The 25,953-nt window shown below is 41.8% G+C and overlaps 2 protein-coding genes across 3 annotated transcripts; both read left to right on the top strand.

The window, feature by feature from the left end:
- The first annotated feature begins 945 nt into the window (after positions 1 to 945).
- LOC139396673 (ceroid-lipofuscinosis neuronal protein 6 homolog) lies at positions 946 to 9,590 on the top strand. The gene is made up of 8 exons (XM_071143613.1): positions 946 to 1,052; positions 2,377 to 2,494; positions 5,757 to 5,855; positions 6,830 to 7,018; positions 7,268 to 7,323; positions 7,884 to 8,006; positions 8,498 to 8,783; positions 9,237 to 9,590. Exons 1-7 carry the CDS (start codon positions 994 to 996, stop codon positions 8,766 to 8,768), a joined length of 915 nt encoding a protein of 304 aa, XP_070999714.1. The 5' UTR covers positions 946 to 993; the 3' UTR covers positions 8,769 to 8,783; positions 9,237 to 9,590.
- Positions 9,591 to 9,809: 219 nt separating this feature from the next.
- On the top strand, positions 9,810 to 22,115 carry LOC139396674 (calmodulin-like protein 4). 2 transcript variants are annotated; one of them, XM_071143615.1, is made up of 5 exons: positions 9,810 to 10,471; positions 10,559 to 10,589; positions 10,945 to 11,085; positions 18,114 to 18,302; positions 21,563 to 22,114. In XM_071143615.1, the coding sequence occupies exons 1-5, from the start codon at positions 10,469 to 10,471 to the stop codon at positions 21,658 to 21,660; spliced, it is 462 nt and encodes a 153-aa protein (XP_070999716.1). In that variant the 5' UTR covers positions 9,810 to 10,468; the 3' UTR covers positions 21,661 to 22,114. The 2 variants fall into 2 exon arrangements, with proteins under 2 accessions (XP_070999716.1, XP_070999715.1); XM_071143614.1 differs by lacking the exon at positions 9,810 to 10,471 and having other exon boundaries at positions 10,535 to 10,589; positions 21,563 to 22,115.
- The last annotated feature ends 3,838 nt before the right edge of the window (positions 22,116 to 25,953 follow it).

The following is a 25,953-nucleotide window of genomic DNA, read 5'->3' as shown; positions in this document are numbered from 1 at the left end:
GTAGCGAAATGCTTGTGCTTCTAGTTCCGACCATGCAGTAATATCTAACACGTAATCTAACCTAACAATTTCACAACTACTACCTTATACACACAAGTGTAAATGAATGAATAAGAATATGTACATAAAAATATATGAATGATGGCCGAACGGCATAGGCAAGACTTTCTCTCTTTTTTTCCCCCCGGCTATTGTCTCTTGATAGCTAGCTCACCTATTGCTTAAAACAATGACAGAAACAACAACGCTTTGGAGAGTATTTGCACAATGAATCCCAGAATGCATTTCATTATCTTAACATGGTATTGAAACTATTGAATAGTATGATTTATTTAGCTAATTAATTGGATTTATTGTCATCAATACACTAAAATATCATGCTTTTGTAGTGGCAAAAAAAACATTTTGTTGGTGTAACCATCAGTGGGATCCTTTATCATATAGCCTAGATTAAAGAAAGATCTTCTTGTTAATTGTAAACGTGATGGACCCGCGTCAACAATTAATGCTTTGGCATGGTGGGGCGGTATTCAAATTACATAGGGGGCCCACAACTCTGCAGATCAGGGCCCATCACCGGGTCCAGAGGAGGCTACTTTTTACAAGACGAAGGCTGGAACACAGCTGGTTGAATAAGACTCTAAATGGGATAGGAAAGCATCCAACAGGAGAGTGTGAATATTGCCAGGAAATAGAAAAGAGAGAGACTGAGATCCAGTTTGAGGGAGAAGGGGATACAGGAAATGAGTTTAAAGAGGATATTGAGTCGAACGTCATTAGATACAGTCCCAAATATTTTGTTATCTTCTTTTTAAAGGAAAACGGGACATGGCAGGTAGGATTTACAATAGTTTCTGTCTTTGGCCCACACTCCAGTACAGTAGGTGGCGGTAATGCACCATAAGGTTGGATGCCAACCGCCAAAAAACCACACCAAAGAAGAAAAATAAGTGGCGAATTTTCGTTGCAGGATTGGAGGACATCAGGAAGAGAATGCAAGCTGTGGTACGGAAACGTCAAAGCAATGCACCTCGGTCGTCAACAAACCCCAGGTTTGAACAGTTTACTTGTGATTAACGTGTTTATATCATCGGCAAGTATTTAATGTTCCCATCTAGCGGGCCCAGTGGTTGGAAGGCACCGTGCATGTCGAATAGTCGCCCTGATAAGCCGAAGTGTCTCAGGCATTTGTCTATCAACGAAACGTAAACAATAAAGACTAGGCTACTGTTAACGGACTGAACTCCACCCCATGGTTTAGGAAGTTTGTGAACTTTACCAACAGTGGAGCCGAGACCAGGCTTGGTGGAATCTAGCTCCGACTACATCGATTCGCCCATGGTCAATACTTTAAAATGTCAATTATGAAACGCCCCACTTGCACTTATGTTTGTCCTCTGTAATTGCATATATTTCTTTGCTTACTGAAATCTATCACGTTACTGTTTCAATAATAGTTAATTCAAATACAACCACCGCCTGTTTGTTCATTGCTGTTGCTGTAAGACAGGGTTCTCCAACTGGCGACTTGGCCCACGAGTGGTTTTATTTGTCCCAAAAGCTTCGGGTGCTTTTAAACATTTGTACAAGGTGAGCGTTTCATAATTTAAATTCATGTTAGTATTGACCTAAGGCGAATTGATCTAGTCAGAGCTAGATTCCACAAAGCCTGGTCTCGGGTCAACTCTGTTGAGGTTTATCAGAAACTTCCTGCACCGTGGAGTTTAGTCCGCTAGGCTACTGTCAGACAGTGTCAGTAGAAAATATACTGTAAAGGCATATCAGTCTGCCACTCAAAACTGCCCCTTATATTCTAAACTAGGTTAGTTATTGCCTGTGCTTGCTGGCTGAAGTTCTTCTTGCCTTGTAATGTGCTCATGGTCAGTGTCATGTGACCAAGGACAGGGAAGTTGTCAGCCTGTAATGCTTTCAAATGATGGCGGCTGTGAAGGTTGTCAAGCACAGCTATACAATACAGTGTATATTGGCTTTTATATTGCCCATTATTTGCAGAGAGTTAGGAACACATGGGGCCTGTACAAGGAATGCATTGGACTGTGTATAGACTTTGGCAAACAGCCCACTGAATAACATGCATCTTATTTATTTACATGTCCTTGTCCTATTTCCCCCGCTGGCGTTAACCTCGGAGGTAGATCAAGGCCAACAACACAATAATAGTGATGAATAATACAGTAGGCTACATGAACAGAAAGATAATGACAATGTTATTCATGTGTATTTATATAGGTGTAGGCCTACCACAGCACTGTTGTGTTCCTACATATTGGCTAATGTCTTCTTCATACATTGTCATTCTGTATAATGTTGTTTTGGAGTTGGAATTCATACTTCCTAATGTGTCTTTCTCTAAAGCCAACCAGAGTCCAAGCCAAAAGGGTCATCAATGAAGAGGCCACAGTTCCACTTTGACCTGTGGTTCTATCTCACAGTACAAAACTGGATACTGGACTTTGGAAGGCCCATTGTAATGGTATGGACAACCTGCTGAGAGATTCCATACCAGGACAGCTTGAAAAAATGTTGGGTATCTCAGGTTGTTCTGGCATTTGGGCTCCCGAGTGGCGCAGCGGTCTAAGGCTCTGCATCTCAGTGCTAGAGGTGTCATTAGAGACCTTGGTTTGATTCCAGGCTGTATCACAATCGGCCGTGATTGGGAGTTCCATAGGGCGGCGCACAATTGGCCCAGCGTCGTCCGGGTTAGGGGAGGGTTTGGCCGGGTTAGGTCGTCATTGTAAATAAGATTTTGTTCTTAACTGACTTGCTTAGTTTAATAAAGGTTAAATAAAAAGTGTACAATTCTTACATAGAAACTTCATTGGGGTGAAGGATATTTGACATACTTTTTTACATATGTATCACAAACCATTTTTGAGAAAATCATGATGAACGTGGCCATTTTAGGCTACCTCATATCCCAAAGAGGAATAGGCCTACCACACGGGGTGGAGTACGTGACTCCATAACTATGCAATACATCTTGAAGGAAATGATTGATGACACAAATCCATTATGGATGACTTCAGTCAACCGTATAAGCTTCACGTGGACTGGTATTTAAACAGGGACGGCTGCTGCACATTGTCCAGTCGCCGCCTGTTCAATGTGTTGTAAGGGTAAGTGCAGGTTAACTTTGTCATTTTCAACTATTGTAATAAACAAGCTATTTAATAGAAAATGAAAGGCCTTTTTAGACCTATACATGCCTGCTGTAATGTAGTTTGGTTGAAATGATCCAACCATTATGTAGAAAGTATGTTGAATATAATAATAAACTACATTGATCAATCTGACTGTAATATTATGTGAATAAATCCAACAGGCCCTGTACGTCTCTGGATAAACCCAGTGGAGGTAGCGAGCCTTGAATTACCTCTGAATAGAATTAACATGTCTCTAACTTGCACCGCTATAAAATTATTAAGAGATTTGTTACAAATAGCTTATCCTGGCGACCAATGTTCTAGCATTCATTTATTGAGGCAAGCAGATCAGAGATGTCAAGGTGATATCCAATAATGTGTAGTGTAAAAAACAACTATCGATAGACATAAATTATAAGCTTATAGTCAATGAATCTGTAGAACGAGGAATCAATTTACTCATTTCAACTTATATATTTTTTAGTCACAAAATAATGAACGGAAGAAGAAAACAAGTGTTACATGATACCTTACAGAATACTCCGAGTAAATGACTGTCACCAATAGGCTTAACGTAGTGACACGTGTCTTCAGTTCAGAATCATCTCTGAAAGAAAAAGCAGTACGTGACACAGTATAAGCGAATTCACTGTCAAATTCAAGCAGAAACTCACCCCCAACCTGAATGAACATTTCTTTACACTTTGCAATCGAAAGCAAAAGACAGAACCGTATTCTAATCTAATCAACTGCATTTAAATGATAGGAGCACACCCCTGTGTCGCTTTGAACTATCCGCAATCCGACCAACAAAATATACATTTCCCGGAGAAAACCGCAGAGAAGGTGTGTTTGACCTCTGTGATAGCCCACAGATGGTCAGCCATCCAAACAATGTCATAAATCATGATTGAGTCTTCAAGCTGGGCCTCAGCACCAGCAAGTCGCTAGTCTCGAGGAGATCACCATCTCTCATTCTTCCACTACAGTAAGACCCTATGATCCGTGAGCCGTGCAGTCATACTCCTTAGTGTGTGGAGTAGGGAATTACCAGGGACCTCACGATACGTTACCATCACCATGCTTAGGAGCCGATACGATATGTATTACGATTCTCACGATTCTGCTATTTGAAACACTATGTCTGCTGTGGAGAGATAAGAGAGAACATGGGAAAATGAGGTTTTATCAGTCATGGAAATAAGTGCTGAAAACATGTTGGCTCACTATTTAAAAAGATGGAGAACAAGCTATAGGATGAGTTTTGGTGAATTAGATTTTTTACATTTTTTTTATCTATACTTGTAATCAAAGTATTGATATATTGCCCACAATAATATTGCAATATGTAACTATATATTATATAACTAACTAATATATATATATATATATATATTTTTTTTATATATTTTTTTAGAGCCCCTATCACTAATACGGAGTATGTTTAAGTTCTGAAATTCAATTTGTCACATTAATTTATTCAACAAAACTCATAAGGACCCTTTTTCATTTTCCTCATTGAAAGACATTGGTTGGAATAATATACTCTATAAGTACATCACATTTCCAGAGTTGGTTGTCTGCTAATTTTGAAGTTATGATGCATTTTATTACCACCACCAACACAGTGAATGGGAAAATGGATTCAAATGCTAACTCCCTCTGCTGGTGATTTGCTGAATGTGCAATCCTAAATGTGGGCTATGATTTATTGAAGACCTATGTTTTTTATAAATGGGTCATATCTTCTAAAGTACCAGAGAGCCACTCTAGAAATTTGACCTGTTTTAAGAGTATATTGTTCCAAACAATGTCTAAAAATATGCTACATCAAAAAAAGTACATTGAGATATTAATGTTTTATGTTGAATAAATTAATGTTCAAGACATATTCCATATTTTAAGGCACACTATAAGGCAGGCCTGGGCAACTCCAGTCCTCCAGGGCCTGATTGGTGTCACTCTTTTCTCCATCCCTGGCAAACACAGCTGATTAATCAAATCTCATTCTAAACTGAAGATCATGATTAGTTGATTATTGGAGTCAGGTGTGTTAGCTGGGTCTGGGGCAAAACTGTGCCACCAATCAGGCCCTCAAGGACTGGAGGGCCCATTTGTAATGGTATGGACAACCTGCTGAGAGATTCCATACCAGGACAGCTTGAAAAAATGTTGGGTATCTCAGGTTGTTCTGGCATTTGGTCTCCCGAGTGGCGCAGCGGTCTAAGGCTCTGCATCTCAGTGCTAGAGGTGTCAATGGCACTGAGATGTCTGTATCACATACTGTTCATGGATCATAGGTTCTTACAGGAGGCACTTTCAACATGACTTTCAAAGAAAAAAAACATAGTGATGCAAATGTAAAAAGCATGTCTATATCATACTTCCTTCCAATTAAGTGTCTATGTGAGAATTGCCATAACAATCTGTGATACCCAAAATATTTCCGGGCTGTCCTGGCGTGGGAACCACCTTGCTACAATAATATATTTGAGTAAATAACAAAGTGTAACAAACAAATAGCCTAGTTATAGCAGCATTGAAGTCTATGCTATGAATGCAGCCCTGTGTTGTATCCATGATTTAATACAGCTCATTCTCCCTCTGGAGTGGTTCCCCCTGAACAAGCCCAGTGCTGGAGACTACTTTCACATGGCCTACAATGTCATCACGCCATTCCTACTGCTCAAGGTGGGTGACTGTCTGGAACCACCAAACACAAACTGCAAGGCTGGTTGATACCGTTTGTTCACAGTCACAGTTGCCCTATAAGCTACAGGGATAATGAAATGTGTCCAAAATAATCGCTTTTCAATATGGAATTAATTAATCCGATTAATTTGTGATGCTCACATGCTATACTAAGTGACTGTGTGTGTTTACATGCCTGTTAATGTGTGTGTGTGTGTTTACATGCCTGTTAATGTGTGTGTGTGTGTTTACTTGCCTGTTAATGTGTGTGTGTGTGTTTACATGCCTGTTAATGTGTGTGTGTGTTTACATGCCTGTTAATGTGTGTGTGTGTTTACATGCCTGTTAATGTGTGTGTGTTTACATGCCTGTTAATGTGTGTGTATGTGTTTACATGTCTGTTAATGTGTGTTAACATGCCTGTTACTGTGTGTGTGTGTGTTTACATGTCTGCTACTGTGTGTGTTTACATGCCTGCTACTGTGTGTGTTTCCATGTCTGTTAATGTGTGTGTGTGTTTACATGCCTGTTAATGTGTGTGTATGTGTTTACATGTCTGCTACTGTGTGTGTTTACATGCCTGCTACTGTGTGTGTATGTGTTTACATGCCTGTTAATGTGTGTGTGTGTTTACATGCCTGTTAATGTGTGTGTGTTTACATGCCTGTTAATGTGTGTGTATGTGTTTACATGTCTGTTAATGTGTGTTAACATGCCTGTTACTGTGTGTGTGTGTGTGTTTACATGTCTGCTACTGTGTGTGTTTCCATGTCTGTTAATGTGTGTGTGTGTTTACATGCCTGTTAATGTGTGTGTATGTGTTTACATGCCTGTTAGTGTGTGTGTGTGTTTACATGCCTATTAGTGTGTGTGTGTTTACATGCCTGTTAGTGTGTGTGTGTTTACATGCCTGTTAGTGTGTGTGTGTTTACATGCCTGTTAATGTGTGTGTGCTCTCGTCCCTCTCTGAGCAGCTGATTGAGAGGAGTTCCAGGGCCCTGCCTCGCTCCGCCGTGTACCTGAGCATCATCACCTTAGTGATGGGCGCCAGCATCCACCTGGTGGGCGACTCCATCAACCATCGTCTGCTGCTGAGTGGCTACCAGCTCCACCTGTCTGTCAGAGAGAACCCCATAATCAAAGACCTCAAACCTGCTACACTGGTAGGCTACACCTTTTTATTAGAGAAGATATACTTTGTTAGTCCATACGGGATGGAAACGTCTTCTGCTTTTCACCCAACTCCTTCTGATACAATATGACCAAATGACGGAAGATTATAGTTCTGGGTTAACCAGGATGAATGAACGCATGGTGCCTGATAGAGCTCAAATGTATGCTGTTTCATATCAACCAACAACTAAAATGCTGTTGATATTGTTTGAACATGTTTCTTATTTGATTTATTTTAGATTGATTCGTTTGAGCTTCTTTATTTTTATGATGAACAACTGGGACATTTGATGTGGTATGTGGTCATCACTTTTAATGGGATATTCTCTTCTGCTTGCTGTCATAACATGCTATTGGTTGATAATACAACTCAGATTAACAACTTTTTAAAGTGGTTGAACAAGGACTCTTTTTCAAATTGAGTTGATTTATATATTTGTCTGTATATCTAAAAATCAGATGTTATTGTTCGGGTACACATACGTTGCAGATGTTATTGCGGGTTTAGCGAAAAGCTTATGTTCAGTGCAGTAATACCGAACAATACAATAAGCAAATGCAAGTCCAAAAAATGTCAATAAAGGTATTAAGAAATATTAGAACAAGCAATATCAGAGTCCGGAATATAAATATGTATGTATATAATGGTATGGATAGACAATGACATTATGGACAGTATGTGGCTAGAAAAGGTGTGTACAGCAGCAGTTATATAGGATGAGTCTTGACTAGAATACACTATATACAGCATGTAAACGTTTTTAAACTGATCAGTGTTCAGTATTTGCAATGAGTTTGTAATAAGTTGACATGAACTAGTTTTCAACTGAGTTCTCTCCTTCTCTCTTCCTCCAGGTATATTCCTTTCTTCATAATCCTCTTCCTCTACTTCACTGGCTGCTTTACTCACGTCAAAGAGGAGAAGACGATGCCCCTGTCTGGTTGGCTGCTACTCGGACCCAGTGCCCTCTACTATTGGTCAGTCCCCTCATTACTTCCTTCTTTTGACTTGAGAAATGTTTTCTGAGCAAAGATTTGTAAAACTTTTAAAACACTTTTTATTTTTATTAGACATATAAGACTGTAAAAACACCAGCAATTCACCTCCAAGTGATTTTAATTTTGGAAATCTGTAGCAAGATATGTGTGATCGTATACAAATGTAAGCAAGTTTTGAAATATCTGTTTGGGCTTCTTGCAATCAATTTGCAGTCTACAAATTATTTGTAATTATGTTCCGGTCCTCTGACCATTTGCTCAAGAAAGAAATTGGTGAATTGCTGAATTCTAATTGATAAATGTACTCCATTATGGGATTAATGTACTCTGATTTATGTCGTACTGAAAGTACCTGAAGTAGGGGACATTTCACTGTGTGAAGCATGGCTCAACTCTAAGTATTTCCTTCTAGAAAGTGAAAGTATCTTGACTGCAGCTCTCACTTCTGCCCCTCTCTCACACCCTCTCAGGTACTTGGTCACAGAGGGTCAGATCTTCCAACTCTTCCTCCTCACCTTCCTAGCTATGGTAGCCACGGTGATCCACCAGCGGCATAAGGGCTCTGTCCCAGACGCCAATGGCCTCTTTCTGTTCGCCAGCTTCTCTGTCACCATGTTCCTGGTGGCCGTGTGGGTGGCCTGGCTGTGGAGCGACCCGGTGCTGCGTAAGAAATACCCCGGTCACCTGTACGTCCCCGAGCCCTGGTCCTACTACACATTACACGTTAAGGACAGCCACTGATAGGAGTGACAACAGGTGAGTGTCCAGTATGATACTAGTTTGTGTTAGCCTGGGTGTCAGTATGATAATACTAGTTTGTGTTAGCCTGGGTGTCAGTATGATGATGCTAGTTTGTGTTAGCCTGGGTGCCAGTATGATGATGCTAGTTTGTGTTAGCCTGGGTGCCAGTATGATGATGCTAGTTTGTGTTAGCCTGGGAGCCAGTATGATAATACTAGTTTGTGTTAGCCTGGGTGCCAGTATGATGATGCTAGTTTGTGTTAGCCTGGGAGCCAGTATGGTGATGCTAGTTTGTGTTAGCCTGGGAGCCAGTATGATGATGCTAGTTTGGGGTTAACAATTAGTTACCCAGGTTAGGTTTGCATGGAGTAAGGAAAGTTATTATGAGCTGTCCTCCCATCACCAGCCTCCTGTGGAATGGACTAATACTGACTGAATAGATTCCATCAATATCTTGCATTTCTGTAGAATTGACAGGTCTGAAACGTTCCTGCTACAGATAAATGGTCAATCCGCTCCCGAATGACATCATCAGCAAGCGCCACATGGAGTGTGGATCGAGCACAGTGTTGTGCTGCATTCTGGGACAGGCCCCTCTTTTCTACAGTTGCACCCCACCACTCCCCCAACCCCAACCCCATCCACATGACAATGACCATCTTACAGTATGCAATGTTACAGTATTCATTTAAAATGAGACAAAAACATGACCTCAAAGAAAGGTCAGTGTTGGATGTACTTGAACATCATTGTATTGCTTCAAGTAAGTTGTTTCAACATTTCAATATCAGATATTTTTAGTAATAAACGTTTTTTACTCCACTTTGTGTATATTGTGTTTATGAACTTTGAAGACATGCTTAATTGTACTTGCATATACTGTATAACAGACATCATCAAGGTTACTCCATAATGAAGTAGGTCATATGTCTCCTATAGCAGATTTACATTTGACATTTTTGTCATTTAGCCGATGCTCTGACCCAGAGCGACTTACTTGCTTGAGAGCATACATTTTACCTTTTTATCTTACTGGTCCCCCGTGGGAATCGAACCCACAAACCTGGCACTGCAAGCACCATGCTCTCTAAGCACCATGATCTACCAACTGAGTGGAATACAGAGTACACGCCAGATGTAGTGGGGTATACACATACCAAATTATTATATGAAGTATTAGTACATGGCTGGATTGATAGACAGTGACCTCTAGTGGTAATGTTATATACTGCAGCTACCTCAGGAAATGTATTTATTATTCAGTGTCATCTGTCCTTTCACCAGACATAAAATGGTATTGAATTGAAACGGGGGAGTTCTATTGGTTGAGCAAGATCAATCATACTTACGCCTACTTTTAATATAGACAAAGTTACCTATCTTACTGAAGAATTTAACTTTTTTTATTAACCTATTATTTTCATATACTGTAACTTGTCTGCTAATGGCCACGCTGTGTAGTTTAACATATCCTGGTTGTCATATCAGATAATAAGGTAGTGATTAGTATCACAAGTATTTGATAGAAGAGAAAGGGAGAGGATAATATGATACCTTGGATCCACTATCTCAGTTTCCACAGCAACCGGTATTAAATAACATGCACTCTGTGGTGGACTTTGAACCGGCAGGCGGATGGGTGTGGAGACAGGTAAGGTAAGCCAGTTGCATTCCAGGAAGAGAGATCTCTGACTACAGACATGGTAAGAAAAAAACAATTGAAGTGTTTTGTGTTTACTCATTTCTGTACATGTTTAGGCCAATTCATGGTGCATTGTGTTTTTCCTCAGGCTAAATTCCTGTCAGGAACTCAGATCAACGGTAAGGTGTGCTATTTTGTTTGCTAGCTTTTCTTTTGGTGTGTGGGAGGTCACATGGGACATAAATAATGTCATTATTTTTTAATAAGTTGATATTGAACAGTAGAGTCAAATGTTGTGACAAACTTTGAGAGCAATGTCTTTTTAAAAAGGGCATTTTAGAAAATAGTCCCAATTGAGGTTACAAGTATGATTTACTTATTTCTCTACACTTGTGAGACGAACATTTTAATTGCCTCCTTGGAGAGGAGAAACATTGTAATATGCACTGTTTTTAGAATGGATTATCATGATTTGTTTTTTAGTTTCTTTTCACCCAGTGCATTGGTGCATTATTTGCCTGTTTTTCCCTGTAGAATTCAAGGAATGTTTCTCCTTGTACGACAAGACGCGCAAGGGGAAGATTGAAGCCAAGGACCTGATCACAGTTATGCGCTGTCTGGGGACGAGTCCCACCTTCGGTGAGATCGACCGACACCTGCAGGTCCACAAGATAGGTATGATTTACTTATTTTCTCTACACTTGTGAGACAAGAACATTTGAATTGCCTCCTTGGAGGGGCATCTCAGTAGTCTAGACTGACTTACCCTGGGGGGCTTCTCAGTAGTCTAGACTGACTTACCCTGGGGGGCTTCTCAGTAGTCTAATGACTTAACCTGGGGGACATCTCAGTAGTCTAATGACTGACCCTGGGGGACATCTCAGTAGTCTAATGACTGACCCTGGGGGACATCTCAGTAGTCTAGAGTGACTGACCCTGGGGACATCTCAGTAGTCTAATGACTGACCCTGGGGGACATCTCAGTAGTGTAGAGTGACTGACCCTGGGGGACATCTCAGTAGTGTAGATTGACTGACCCTGGGGGACATCTCAGTAGTGTAGAGTGACTGACCCTGGGGGACATCTCAGTAGTGTAGATTGACTGACCCTGGGGACATCTCAGTAGTGTAGATTGACTGACCCTGGGGGACATCTCAGTAGTGTAGAGCGACTGACCCTGGGGGACATCTCAGTAGTGTAGATTGACTGACCCTGGGGACATCTCAGTAGTCTAATGACTGACCCTGGGGGACATCTCAGTAGTGTAGAGTGACTGACCCTGGGGGACATCTCAGTAGTGTAGATTGACTGACCCTGGGGACATCTCAGTAGTCTAATGACTGACCCTGGGGGCATCTCAGTAGTCTAATGACTGACCCTGGGGGCATCTCAGTAGTCTAGAGTGACTTACCCTGGGGGCATCTCAGTAGTCTAATGACTTACCCTGGGGGCATCTCAGTAGTCTAGAGTGACTTACCCTGGGGACATCTCAGTAGTCTAATGACTGACCCTGGGGGCATCTCAGTAGTCTAATGACTGACCCTGGGGGCATCTCAGTAGTCTAGAGTGACTTACCCTGGGGGCATCTCAGTAGTCTAATGACTTACCCTGGGGACATCTCAGTAGTCTAGAGTGACTGACCCTGGGGGCATCTCAGTAGTCTAGAGTGACTGACCCTGGGGACATCTCAGTAGTGTAGATTGACTGACCCTGGGGGCATCTCAGTAGTCTAGATTGACTGACCCTGGGGACATCTCAGTAGTGTAGATTGACTGACCCTGGGGACATCTCAGTAGTCTAGATTGACTGAACCTGGGGACATCTCAGTAGTCTTGACTGACTGACCCTGGGGGCATCTCAGTAGTCTAATGACTGACCCTGGGGACATCTCAGTAGTTTAATGACTTACCCTGGGGGCATCTCAGTAGTCTAGACTGACTTACCCTGGGGGCATCTCAGTAGTTTAATGACTGACCCTGGGGACATGTCAGTAGTCTAGACTGACTTACCCTGGGGACATCTCAGTAGTCTAGACTGACTTACCCTGGGGACATCTCAGTAGTCTAGAGTGACTGACCCTGGGGGCATCTCAGTAGTTTAATGACTGACCCTGGGGGACATCTCAGTAGTTTAATGACTTACCCTGGGGGACATCTCAGTAGTTTAATGACTTACCCTGGGGGACATCTCAGTAGTCTAATGACTGACCCTGGGGACATCTCAGTAGTTTAGATTGATTTACCCTCAGGGACATCTCAGTAGTGTAGAGTGACTTACCCTGGGGGCATCTCAGTAGTCTAGATTGACTTACCCTGGGGGCATCTCAGTAGTCTAGAGTGACTTACCCTGAGGACATCTCAGTAGTCTAATGACTGACCCTGGGGGCATCTCAGTAGTCTAATGACTGACCCTGGGGGCATCTCAGTAGTCTAGAGTGACTTACCCTGGGGGCATCTCAGTAGTCTAATGACTTACCCTGGGGACATCTCAGTAGTCTAGAGTGACTGACCCTGGGGGCATCTCAGTAGTCTAGAGTGACTGACCCTGGGGACATCTCAGTAGTGTAGATTGACTGACCCTGGGGGCATCTCAGTAGTCTAGATTGACTGACCCTGGGGACATCTCAGTAGTGTAGATTGACTGACCCTGGGGACATCTCAGTAGTCTAGATTGACTGAACCTGGGGACATCTCAGTAGTCTTGACTGACTGACCCTGGGGGCATCTCAGTAGTCTAATGACTGACCCTGGGGACATCTCAGTAGTTTAATGACTTACCCTGGGGGCATCTCAGTAGTCTAGACTGACTTACCCTGGGGGCATCTCAGTAGTTTAATGACTGACCCTGGGGACATGGCAGTAGTCTAGACTGACTTACCCTGGGGACATCTCAGTAGTCTAGACTGACTTACCCTGGGGACATCTCAGTAGTCTAGAGTGACTGACCCTGGGGGCATCTCAGTAGTTTAATGACTGACCCTGGGGGACATCTCAGTAGTTTAATGACTTACCCTGGGGGACATCTCAGTAGTTTAATGACTTACCCTGGGGGACATCTCAGTAGTCTAATGACTGACCCTGGGGACATCTCAGTAGTTTAGATTGATTTACCCTCAGGGACATCTCAGTAGTGTAGAGTGACTTACCCTGGGGGCATCTCAGTAGTCTAGATTGACTTACCCTGGGGGCATCTCAGTAGTCTAGATTGACTTACCCTGGGGACATCTCAGTAGTGGAGATTGACTTACCCTGGGGGCATCTCAGTAGTCTAGATTGACTTACCCTGGGGGCATCTCAGTAGTCTAGATTGACTTACCCTGGGGGCATCTCAGTAGTGTAGAGTGACTTACCCTGGGGGCATCTCAGTAGTGTAGAGTGACTTACCCTGGGGACATCTCAGTAGTGTAGATTGACTGACCCTGGGGGCATCTCAGTAGTCTAGATTGACTGACCCTGGGGACATCTCAGTAGTGTAGATTGACTGACCCTGGGGACATCTCAGTAGTGTAGATTGACTGACCCTGGGGACATCTCAGTAGTCTAGATTGACTGACCCTGGGGACATCTCAGTAGTGTAGATTGACTGACCCTGGGGACATCTCAGTAGTGTAGAGTGACTTACCCTGGGGACATCTCAGTAGTGTAGAGTGACTTACCCTGGGGACATCTCAGTAGTGTAGATTGACTGACCCTGGGGGCATCTCAGTAGTGTAGATTGACTGACCCTGGGGACATCTCAGTAGTGTAGAGTGACTTACCCTGGGGACATCTCAGTAGTGTAGATTGACTTACCCTCGGGGACATCTCAGTAATCTAGAGCAGGTATTTTCAAACCCCCCAGGGGTACGTGCAATGATGTCATGGGTACGCCAAATAAAAATATGATTCACATAAAAATAAATTAGCACATTTTCAAACAGTCCATTTAGATTTCCCAACGGGGCTATACATTTGGGTGAGGTTTTTTTCTCACCTGAGTATCCTCGTTTCACTGCCAAAAATAAAATTAAACCATCTAGTGTTCAGCGAAATAACAACACAATGTCAAATACAGGAAGCCTAGTCAAATAATTAACATCCAATCACATTAACCGTTACTCTCTTGCAGGAATTCCACTAACAGTCCGTATGTAGCTACTGCTCATTCTGTTCGCTCGAAAATGGATTAATGGACAAAAGAAAGTACGGCCTACGTCCATAGAGACACATACCAGCTCTAATGGTAGTACTGCTACTACCAGCAGTACTACACCTGCACCTGTCGACGACACAAGTTGTTCTGCTTCCACGAGCACATCCAATGCTAGCATCAGTAATTCTACATTTGTTGTTAGACCAGCTAGCATCAGTAATTCTACATTTGTTGTTAGCCCAGCTAGCATCAGTAATTCTACATTTGTTGTTAGCCCAGCTAGCATGGACACTGACAGTTGTGAACCTTAGCCGGGAAAGAACCGAACAACAGACAGGGATGTTGGACCATCGAAGAGGCGCAAATATGATGAGAACTACATTGATTTGTTGTTCACTTATATTGGGAGTAGTGCCTTTCCTCAGTCACAGTGTGTTATATGTGCAAAAGTACTATCTCACAACTCGATGAAAACTTCACTCTTGCACAGACATTCAGAAACAAAACATGCCAATTGAAATAAGCAACATGAGTTTTTTGAGCGAGAATTAAGAGCACTTTCAAGTAGTAAGACATGTATAAAAGCAACAGATACCATTAATAAGAAGGAGCTAGACGTGTCTTATATGGTGAGCTACTGAGTGGCTAGGACAGGCAAGCCCCATACTATTGTGGAGGACTTAATTCTTCCTTCTGCCGCGGATATGGCTGGGACAATGGTGGGGGAAAAGGCCCAAAAAACTATACAGACAATGTCTTCATCAAACAACACCATTTCACGATGCATCAGTGACATGGCAGGAGATGTTTTGAAACAATTACTGCTTCGCATACAAGCCAGTGGCGGGCCTGGCATATGTCCGTTATGTTTATGGGGGGGTCAATTAAGGAAGACATCCTCTTCTGCAAACTACTGGAAACCAGGACAACAGGAGAGGATGTTTTTTAAGTATTGGACAGCCTTGTGACATAAAATGGACTTTGGTGGTCAAGATGTGTTGATATCTGTACTGACAGGGAGACATAGTGGAGTGGTAACGTGTAAGTAGTTGTTCCTGACGCCACTGGAGTACACTGCAGCATCCACCGAGAGGCTGTTGCTGCCAAGGGAATGCCTGACAGCTTGAAAAAAAAATTGGACACTACAGTGAAAATGGTTAACTTTGGTAAATCAAGGGCCCTTGAACTCTTGTGTATTTTCTGCACTATGCAATGATATGGGCAGCGACCATTTAAAGTTTTTACAACATACAGAAGTGCGCTGGTTATCAAGGGGCAAAGTATTGACACATTTTTTTGAATTGAGAGACGAGATTAAAGTTTATTCCCTTGTCTGACCGCTTGCATGAGTTTCTCACACGGCTGGCCTATCTGGGTGATGTTTTTTCTCGTTTTAATCATCTGAATCTAGGATTATAGGGACTCTCCGCTACTATATTCAATGTGCGGGAAAATTCGAAAAGATTCGTTAACCATTTCATGCCCTGCCTCCAGTCCACATACCGATATCTGAACAAGAGAGCCTCATCGAAATTTCAACAAGCGGTTCTGTGAAAATATTATTTCATCAGAAGCCACTGCCAGATTTCTGGATTGGGCTGCGCTCAGAGTATTCTGCCTTGGCAAATCGCGCTGTGAAGACACTGATGCCCTTTGCAACCACGTACCTATGTGAGAGTGGATTCTCAGCCCTCACTAGCATGAAAACTAAATACAGGCAGAGACTGTGTGTGGAAAATTATTTTAGACCGAGACTCTCTCCAATACAACCCAACATTGCAGAGTTAGGTGCATCCTTTCAAGCACACCCTTCTCATTAACCTGTTGTGAGTTAGTCACAATTTTCAATGAACAAATAAGGTTTTATATGTAAGATGGTTAAATAAAGAGCAAAATGATTTATTATATGTGCCCTGGTCCTATAAGAGCTCTTTGCCACTTCCCATTAACTGGGTTGTGACAAAAACTCACACCCATTCTGAGGTTTAATAAATGTATCTTATAGTGGGTGTGTGGCAGGCTTACAATGATGGCAAAATACAACATTTGAGAATGCACTGACCCTGGTGCTGGAGGTTGAATGTTTGAAGGGGTACAGGACTATAAAACGTTTAGGAACCACTGGTCTATAGACCTCAAACTCAACTCTGGACCTCAAAGCCCGCTCCACTGCATTTTTTCAATTGTTCCCCTCTAATCAGGGACTGAATTAGACCTGGGATAGCAGGTGTTTGCAATTAATGATCAGGTAAAGCAGAAAACCAGCAGGCTCCGGACTGGGTAGGGTAAGAGTTGAGTACCCCTGGTCGAGAGTGACCTACCCTGGGGGAATGTCAATAGTCTACAGCAAGTCTCTCCAACCCTGTACCTGGAGAGCTACGGTCCTGTAGGTTTTCACACCAAACCTAATCTAGCGCACCTGATTCTAATAATTAGCTAGTTAATAAGCTGAATCAGGTTAGTTACAACTGGGGTTGGAGTGAAGAGTAGCTCTCCAGGAACAAGGTTGGGAGAGCCCTGGTCTAGAGTGACTTACCCTGGGGGCATCTCAGTAGTCTATAGCAGGGCTATTCAACTCTTACCCTACGAGGTTCGGAGCCTGATGGTTTTCTGTTCTACCTGATAATTAATTGCGCCCACCTGGTGTTCCAGGTCTAAATCAGTCCCTGATTAAATGGGAATGATAAAAAACCACAGTGGAACTGGTTGAGTTTGAGGGTTCTAAAGGGACTTCCTCTCCTTCACCACGGCATGTTTAAAGGTCAGTGCAGATGAAGGGAACAAGCAGGGAAGCGGAAGACTTTAGAATATTGAGGTGGCGCTAGACACCTGTTGATCTAGCCATACTGTTTATGAATCGTAGTGAGGTTTTGGCTGTAAATTATTTAGTAGGCAGGCAAGCTGCTACTTGGGGGATGGGTAGAGGGAGAAGTTGTCACATTGAGTGTAACCTACACGTTAGCTGAAATCGGTCCCAAGCTTGTTCCAATTACATTAAAAAAATATGTATCTTCTCTCAGCTCTTCATAATTGCTGCACTGAACTTTTTAACCTGGGGGAAGTACTGAGAAATATTCAAACCAATTAACTGATTGGGTAATGTAAAAATGGCTTTGGTTAGAACACGTTTGACTCAACAGAATGTTTTTCTGAGAGTCAAAAAGTTTGCCTGTTCTGTTACTCTGAACTTCATGCCCATTTGCAGTTCATTATTTTACACATTAAACAGACAGCCCAATTCTGATATTTTTTCACTTTTTTTTACCAATCAGATCAGCGCTGAAAAAGATGTGAAAAGATCTGATGTGATTGGTCAAAAGATCCATTAGTGGGAAAAATATCAGAATTGGGCTGTCTGTGTAAATGCAGCCATATTGACACACTCCACTACCCTAACAAGTTATTTTATTGAAGTAAGGAATAACCAACCATGCTCAGTACAGTTGTATGGAAATATACAACTCGGCCATGTAGCAGATAACCAGTCACTTTAACAGCAGCATTTAGGCCTATTTTGGATCAATGGTGCCCTTTGCAGGTGATTAGTTCTACTAATATCCGTCCTTCTCCAGAAAAGAAGGGCGAGCTAGACTTCTCCACCTTCCTGACCATGATGCACCGGCAGATCCAGCAGGAGGACCCCAAGGCGGAGATCCTGGAGGCCATGAGGATGACGGACAAGCAGAAGAAGGGCTACATCCTGGCCTCGGAGCTCCGGGCCAAGCTCACCAAGCTAGGAGAGAAGCTGACTGATAAAGAAGGTAGCCTACTATGTGTTTCTATCACTAGGGGTTTTAGCTGTCGTGGATTAAGACAGGACTAGATATAATGCCCAATGGAGCCTCTTGAAAATGCCGTTTAACGCAGGAGCAGTAGGTAGGCTTAATCTGGGTCTGGGAAACTGGCCCTGAAAGTGCAGCTCAACAGTCTGAATTGGCTCCTTCTCACAATCTCTTATACATCATCTGCACTGATCTGAACAGATGTTAGAGGTAAACAAAAGCAAAAAAGTCAAATATAACTGGTATAACTTTACCTGGTATTAGTTTATCAGTTCAGCTCTTTTAACCCTTTACGCTTGTACCTGTATACGGGTTGAAAATGGCAGATTTGTACACTGATAAACACCTAAATTGGAACTCGGTGTCTGTACAGTAACGTGCTATACATGACATCAGAGCTCAGGCTCTGTGCTTCACAGCTCTGTCTGGGTTTTGACTGACAGCCGATCTGAACTTGAGCACTACAGAGACAAGAAGTTGCCCCCATCCCTCCAGCTAATTGGGCAACTTTTTAAAATGTTTTGTCTGCGTGAGGGAAATGTTGTAAATTAAGAGGACTCTATGTATTTTGAAAGATAAAACGTTGAGGATTATAATAAATACTGCTTTGATGTCATACAAGCAAGCCTAACACCCTTGAGTCCAAATGTGCACTTCACATTTTCATGTCATAAATCTAATTTCATATACAGCGTTTATGATCACCATGTTTGATGTATAGTTACAAGAAGACATAGCGTCATACCCTGGTTTATTTTTAACAGAATGAGCCTGTCTGTCTACAGTGAAGAACATTTGCCTTGGCACATGCACCTGAATGCACTCATGATTCCTTTATATAGACTGGTTTGGTTGTTTAGCAACAACCGAGCAACCATGGGGTTGGCTTAGATTGTTGAAATTTGATTTATTGAAAACACAAATCAATTTGCACAATGAGCACTTGTCTCTCAAATACATTGTTACAGTTGTTGTTTAGCAATCTAGCATATGTTTGCCATATTAGCAGAGACATGACATCTGTCCAAACACCTCAAAACAAGACATGTTATCAAGAACAAAATAAAACTATCTGAAATTAGCCAACTACAATTCCCCTCATGCCAGGTTTTTTCCATTGTTGGTAGCTATCTGGCCATCCAGAATCACAACAAGACTTCTACCCCATTGAATGTCGTGCATCATTTTCGTGACGTTGTCAGCTAACCAGTCTATGCGCGCCAAATGTACGATATGTTTCCCTAAATTGCATTGTGAAATCCTAACACTTTCATGTCATATTTTATCACTTAGCTTGTCATGTTGGCAATAGAACAAGCTTTCAAATGATTCCCATCTGACCCAGTTTGCGATTTTCATAAAGGACCGTTCTTGGATTGCTTAAACAACAGTAATTGTGTGATTGCAGGGTTGTGTTCCAAACAAAATAACTACACGTGTCCTCGCTCTAATTCCTCCACCGCAGCTAGGAGCTCAAAAAGGCACCGTACAGTTGAAGTCTTTTCTTTGAGTCATAAAAGGGCATTGACATTTCTTAGGAAATGTGCACACTTTAGAGAGCAGTTACACCTCTCTCTCAAACGTCTTATTGTTCTGTCTTATGTTGCAACACATTTTACAGGAATATTATCATGTTACTGAATGTATCCAGAGTATTTTCACATTTTGTTATGAACAAATGTGGCAAAAAAGTACATAATGTAAAATGCACATAAAATCAAGTGCTTGGATTCAGTCTTGTTAGGTAAACTGTTGTCCTCACCTCTTGGTCTAATAATCTCTAAACTGTTCCCTTTCAATTTGTACCATGCAAATGCATATGCTTTTCATATTTCTTCTGTAAGAAACATGTCAAGGTAGCCCTAACCAGTTCCATCCCAGGCTGTGTCACAGGCGGATGTGACCGGGAACCCCATGTTGCGGCGCACAATTGGCCCAGCATCGTCCGGGTTAGGGGAGGGTTTAGCTGGAGGGGGATTTCCTTGTCTCATTGTGCTCTAGCGACTCCTTGTGGCGGGCCGGGCTCTGACACATTGGTGCGGCTGGCTTCCGGGTTAAGCAAGCAGTGTGTCAAGAAGCAGTGGCGGCTTGGCAGGTTATGTTGCGGAGGACGCGTGGCTCTCGACATTCGCCCCTCCCGAGTCCGTTGGGGATTTGCAGCGATGAGACAAGATCTTAACTACCAATTGGATATAACGAAAAAGGGGGTACATTTTTTTATTTTTTATTATGTGGCCCTATCCATAGGCCAATTCACAGGAGTATAAAGGGTTAAATGAGTGCAGAAACAAGGCCACTTTAGACTGTTGTGATGCCCCAAGTGACTCCAAGAGACCCTATGGAAATACACATGCAGATGGGAGCTTCCCAACTGGGAACACACTGGTTGAATCAACGTTATTTCCACATCATTTCAATGAAATTGAATTGATATCTGTCCCAAGGCTCTAGTTTTGTCTAATCTTGATTATTGTCCAGTCGTGTGGTCCAGTGCTGCAAGGAAAGAGCTAGTTAAGCTGCAGCTGGTCCAGAACAGAGCAGCACGTTTTGCTCTTCATTGTAATCAGAGGGCTGATATAAATACTATGCATGCCAGTCTCTTGGCTAATAGTTTTTTATAAGAAACATTAATGTGTTGGAAATCCCAAATTGTTTGCATAGTCAACTTACACACAGCTCTGACACACACACTTATCCCACCAGACATGCCACCAGGGGTCTTTTCATAGTCCCCAAATCCAGAACAAATTTAAGAAAACGTACAGTTTTATATAGAGCCCTTATGGCATGGAACTTCCATCTCATATAAACAGCAAACCTGGTTACAAAAAACAGATAAAACGACACTTCACAGCACAACGCCTCTCCCCTATTTGACCTAGATAGTTTGTGTGTATTGACATGGAGGCTACCTTCTTAAAAATGTATGTAGTTCTGTCCTTGAGCTGTTCTTGTCTAATGATGTTCTGTATTATGTCATTCTGTGTTATGTTTCATGTTTTGTGTTGAACCCCAGGAAGAGTAGTTGCTGCTTTTGCAACATCTAATGGGGATCCTAATAAAATACCAAACACCAAATGTGTCAACACATACATTAACTGATTCTTGTGTAAATTTGCAAATGATAAAACACATCATTTGAATGGAGTTAATTTTTTAGTTTCTACCTGCTAACATACTTGTTGTTGGTCCCAGATCGGCGAATGAACATGAAGTTGTTTCCCCTCTAAACTTTGCAGTGGACGAGCTGTTCAGAGAAGCCAACGTGAAGTCTAATGGCAACGTGCACTACGAGGAGTTCACCAGGATGGTGACACTACCGTCAGTGGATTACTGAGGGACAGGACAGGAGGAGATGACGTTCTTTATGACAGGGAAGCATGGTTATGGAAGGGACCTGGTTATGCATGCACTGAGCATTACCCAACCACCTGCATGCACTGAGCATTACCCAACCACCTCCATGCACTGAGCATTACCCAACCACCTGCATGCACTTAATTTATTGATCATTTAGGTTTGTGTCTATTGTACGCTACTTTCTATCATTTATACAAGTGCATTTGATGAATTAAATGGATGTCTTTTTTTTAATTGGGGGGTTTTATTTGACTTGCTGCAGGAAGAGTAGCTGCAGGAAGAGTAGCTGCTGCATGTGCAATATGTAATGGACATTAAAATAAACCAAATCAACTAAAACATCCCTTTTGATTGAGTTTTAAACTGTTTGATGAACTTATGTTCTCGGTGTAGGATTTGATAAATGTAGTTTACATGATGCAGGCATCCGAGCTCTTTCAGCCATACCATTGAACTAAAAAGTTGTGCATGTTGTTTGTTCCTCCCACAATATTCTTTACAATAACAATTTAAGTCAATATTTACATGTCATAATAACCAAATTATTCAACATCATTAGTAGGAATATATATACTTTTAAATACTAGATATGTAGGAAGGATTCGAATTCTTTGCACACACACTGGGCATTTTGTCAAGTGTGCAACTGCAGCCTGCTATTCGAGGGACATTATTTGTGCACACACCATGCATTTTGGTGTAAATTACGCATGTCAAAGGAATTCTCTGCCTAATGTATTGTCAGTAAGCATTTATTATTTTTCCAAGAATGTAATGCCATTTAATTTAGTCATCCAATATTGCTAAACCATTAATAATGAGTGCAGGAGGGCAGGAAGAATATGTGGAGAATATACATGGAACTGACAAAATGAAGGAAACACTTGAGTAAATGAGGGATACCAAAGTATGCTTTGGAAGCAGGTGCTTCCACACAGGTGTGGTTCCTGAGCAATTAAAACATCCCATCATGCTTAGGGTCACGTATAGAATTGCCCAGTTGTGTGTTATTTTGGCTACCAAGCTAGAAGAGATCTCTGTGACTGAAACGGGTCTCAAAGGAACACAGCATGTTTAGAAAAACAGAGAATGTATGTCGCTAGAGCTCAACCCAGTGGAACACTAATGGAGGTTCTGGAGCGATGCCAGAGACTGCGTTTTCCACCACCATCAACAAAACACCAATATGGAATTTCTGGTGGAAGAATGGTGTTGCATCCCTCCAATAGAGTTCCAGACTGGTAGAATCTGCCAAGACACATTGAAGCTGTTCTGGGGGGGCACGTGGTGGCCCAATGCCCTATTAAAACACTTGTTGGTGTTTCCTTTATTTTGGCAGTTGCCTGTACATCTTCATTTCATCATGACCCAGCGTTTCCCAAACTCGGTCCTGGGGGACTCCAAGGGATGCACGTTTTGGTTTTTGCCCAAGCACTACACAGCTGATTCAAAAAACCCTAGCTTGATGATGAGTTGATTATTAGAATCTGTTGTGCTAGGGGGAAAACCCTAGCTTGATGATGAGGTGATTATTAGAATCTGTTGTGCTAGGGGGAAAAACCTTAGCTTGATGATGAGGTGATTATTAGAATCTGTTGTGCTAGGGGAAAAACCCTAGCTTGATGAGTTGATTATTAGAATCTGTTGTGCTAGGGGGAAAAACCTTAGCTTGATGATGAGGTGATTATTAGAATCTGTTGTGCTAGGGGAAAAACCCTAGCTTGATGATGAGGTGATTATTTGAATCTGTTGTGCTAGGGGGAAAAACCTTAGCTTGATGATGAGTTGATTATTAGAATCTGTTGTGCTAGGGGAAAAACCCTAGCTTGATGATGAGGTGATTATTTGAATCTGTTGTGCTAGGGGAAAAACCCTAGCTTGATGATGAGGTGATTATTTGAATCTGTTGTGCTAGGGGAAAAACCCTAGCTTGATGATGAGGTGATTATTTGAATCTGTTGTGCTAGGGGAAAAACCCTAGCTTGATGATGAGTTGATTATTAGAATCTGTTGTGCTAGGGAGAAAAACCCTAGCTTGATGAGTTGATTATTTAAATCTGTTGTGCTAGGGGAAAAACCCTAGCTTGATGATGAGGTGATTATTAGAATCTGTTGTGCTAGGGGGAAAAACCCTAGCTTGATGAGTTGATTATTTGAATCTGTTGTGCTAGGGGGAAAAACCTAAATGTTGTCCCGAGGACCGAGTTAGGGAAACGCTTCACCACACCTCTACCAAACATAATAGTTTTATTTTGATTTAACCAAGTAAGACTCATTGAGGTTAGAAACCTCTTGCCAGGTTGACCAGGGAAATAGCAGCGTGTACATAACATGTTTCAAAAAATACAAAATACATCAAAAATATTCAACTGTAGCTATCAAAAACATTGTCTTAAAAACCGGGAAGGACACTTAACTCCCCAAACTTGAATATCTTTTGAAGCATGTTCCAGAATGAAGCATGTTCCAGAATGAAGCATGTTCCAGAATGAAGCATGTTCCAGAATGAAGCATGTTCCAGAATGAAGCATGTTCCAGAATTATGGGGGGAAAAATCTTGTTTCCCCATATCAGTTCTAGACTTAGGAACAGACAAGGACGGCAGCTACTGAACGAAGACTGTATTGAGTGACTGACCTGGTCAGGAAGGAACAGAGACACAAAAGGGGCTGCCTTATCAATGCTTTCTATTTACACAAAAGTGCACCAGTGTGTTTGCACCATGGAGAGAGGTCCATTGCACCAGGCCATACCAATCACAGTGATGGGTGAGAGAGGAATCTGGCATTGGTGATACATCTTAAAAGCACCATGATACACTGTGTCCAGAGTTAAGGTACTTGCTAAGGCCTGCATATAGGCACTATAATCCAGCACCGATAACAAAGTGCTTTCAACAAGATCCTTTCTGACTAACATTGAAAAACAAGTTTTGTTCCTAAAAGAGAAACCCATTTTAAACTTCAGTTCTCTGGTGAAGTTATCAATGTGCTGTTTAAAATGCAGCTTTTCTTCTAACCAATTCCCAAGATACTTATAGGTGACCTTATCAGTTTCCTGACTTTTTAGAGTTGAAATCTGCAAGTGACTCCATGTGTCTACTTTCAAAGAGAAAACTCTAAATGTAGCTTTCCTTGCATTAAGCACAAGTTTAAATTCAAACAGCATCAAAAGCCAACTGTAAATCCTGAAAAGCCTTCAAGATGTACTAGAATAAATCATTCTGTCATCAGCATACAGTCTTCGCTGTATCATTTATATGCATTGTAAAAAAAAGGATCAGACCTAAAATTGAGCCCTGGGGAAATGAGCCTTTGAAGCTCAGATGTATTACCCTCTGTGCTACACACTGCATTCTGTCAGAAAGGTCGGTTTGGAACCAATCCAATGCTTCAACACATAAACCAACCTTTTTTTGTCAGGGATTGGTCAACAAAGGCCTTTGATAAGGCAATCAAAAATGAAACACAGTGATGTTTCTTGTCCTGAGCATCTAGGATATCACCTACAACCTTAAGTTACTGCAGTAATTGTACTATGCTTGGCTCTAAAACCTGACTGGAATTTAGATCAAATTAAATATTATACAGAAAGTCTTTAAATTGTGAGTTCAACCAGCTTTTCCAAAGATGTTTCCAGTGCAGACAGTTTACAAACGGGACTATAGTTATCCAACGTTATCCAATTGACCCGCACAACACATTGCCTGAATACATCAATCGACCAAGATGTATAAGGGTAAGCTGCTTTCCAGACTTTTGGAATCGTATCACTCGCCAATGAAGGATTGAATATATGCGTGAGAAGGACAGCAAAGATCTCTGCACCAATTTGGGGAAAATAAATGTTACATTGGTCCGGGCCGGTCGATTTCTTAATATTAATAGATTTTGAGTGTCATTACGATTTCTGAAAGTGTAATCTGGGTAAAATGAAGTAGATAACCGTAGGCCGGCTTCCGGAGTTGGCAACCTTCTCAAACTCTCTATATGAACGAAGAAAATACACATTCAAATATGCTTATCTTTATTTATAAAGTACTGTCTACTTGCAATTCATTATATCGTCGCAGTTACAGCTCAACTTGTGCGGCCTTACGCATTAAGTAATCTCCAATAACGCATTGAATATCTTCAATCGACCATTTCTCGACATCTAATGAGTTTTAGTAATTGATATCTAGCAAATTGACCCACACAATATATCAATCGACCAAGATGCTTAATTTATATTCTCTTTATTTCACATACATTGTAATGACCCTTTTACA

Source organism: Oncorhynchus clarkii, unplaced genomic scaffold (assembly GCF_045791955.1).
Source record: "Oncorhynchus clarkii lewisi isolate Uvic-CL-2024 unplaced genomic scaffold, UVic_Ocla_1.0 unplaced_contig_3840_pilon_pilon, whole genome shotgun sequence".
Classification (NCBI taxonomy): Eukaryota; Metazoa; Chordata; class Actinopteri; order Salmoniformes; family Salmonidae; genus Oncorhynchus; species Oncorhynchus clarkii.
Note: the sequence above shows the minus strand (reverse complement) of the source record. Positions and strands in the feature narration are given on the sequence as shown.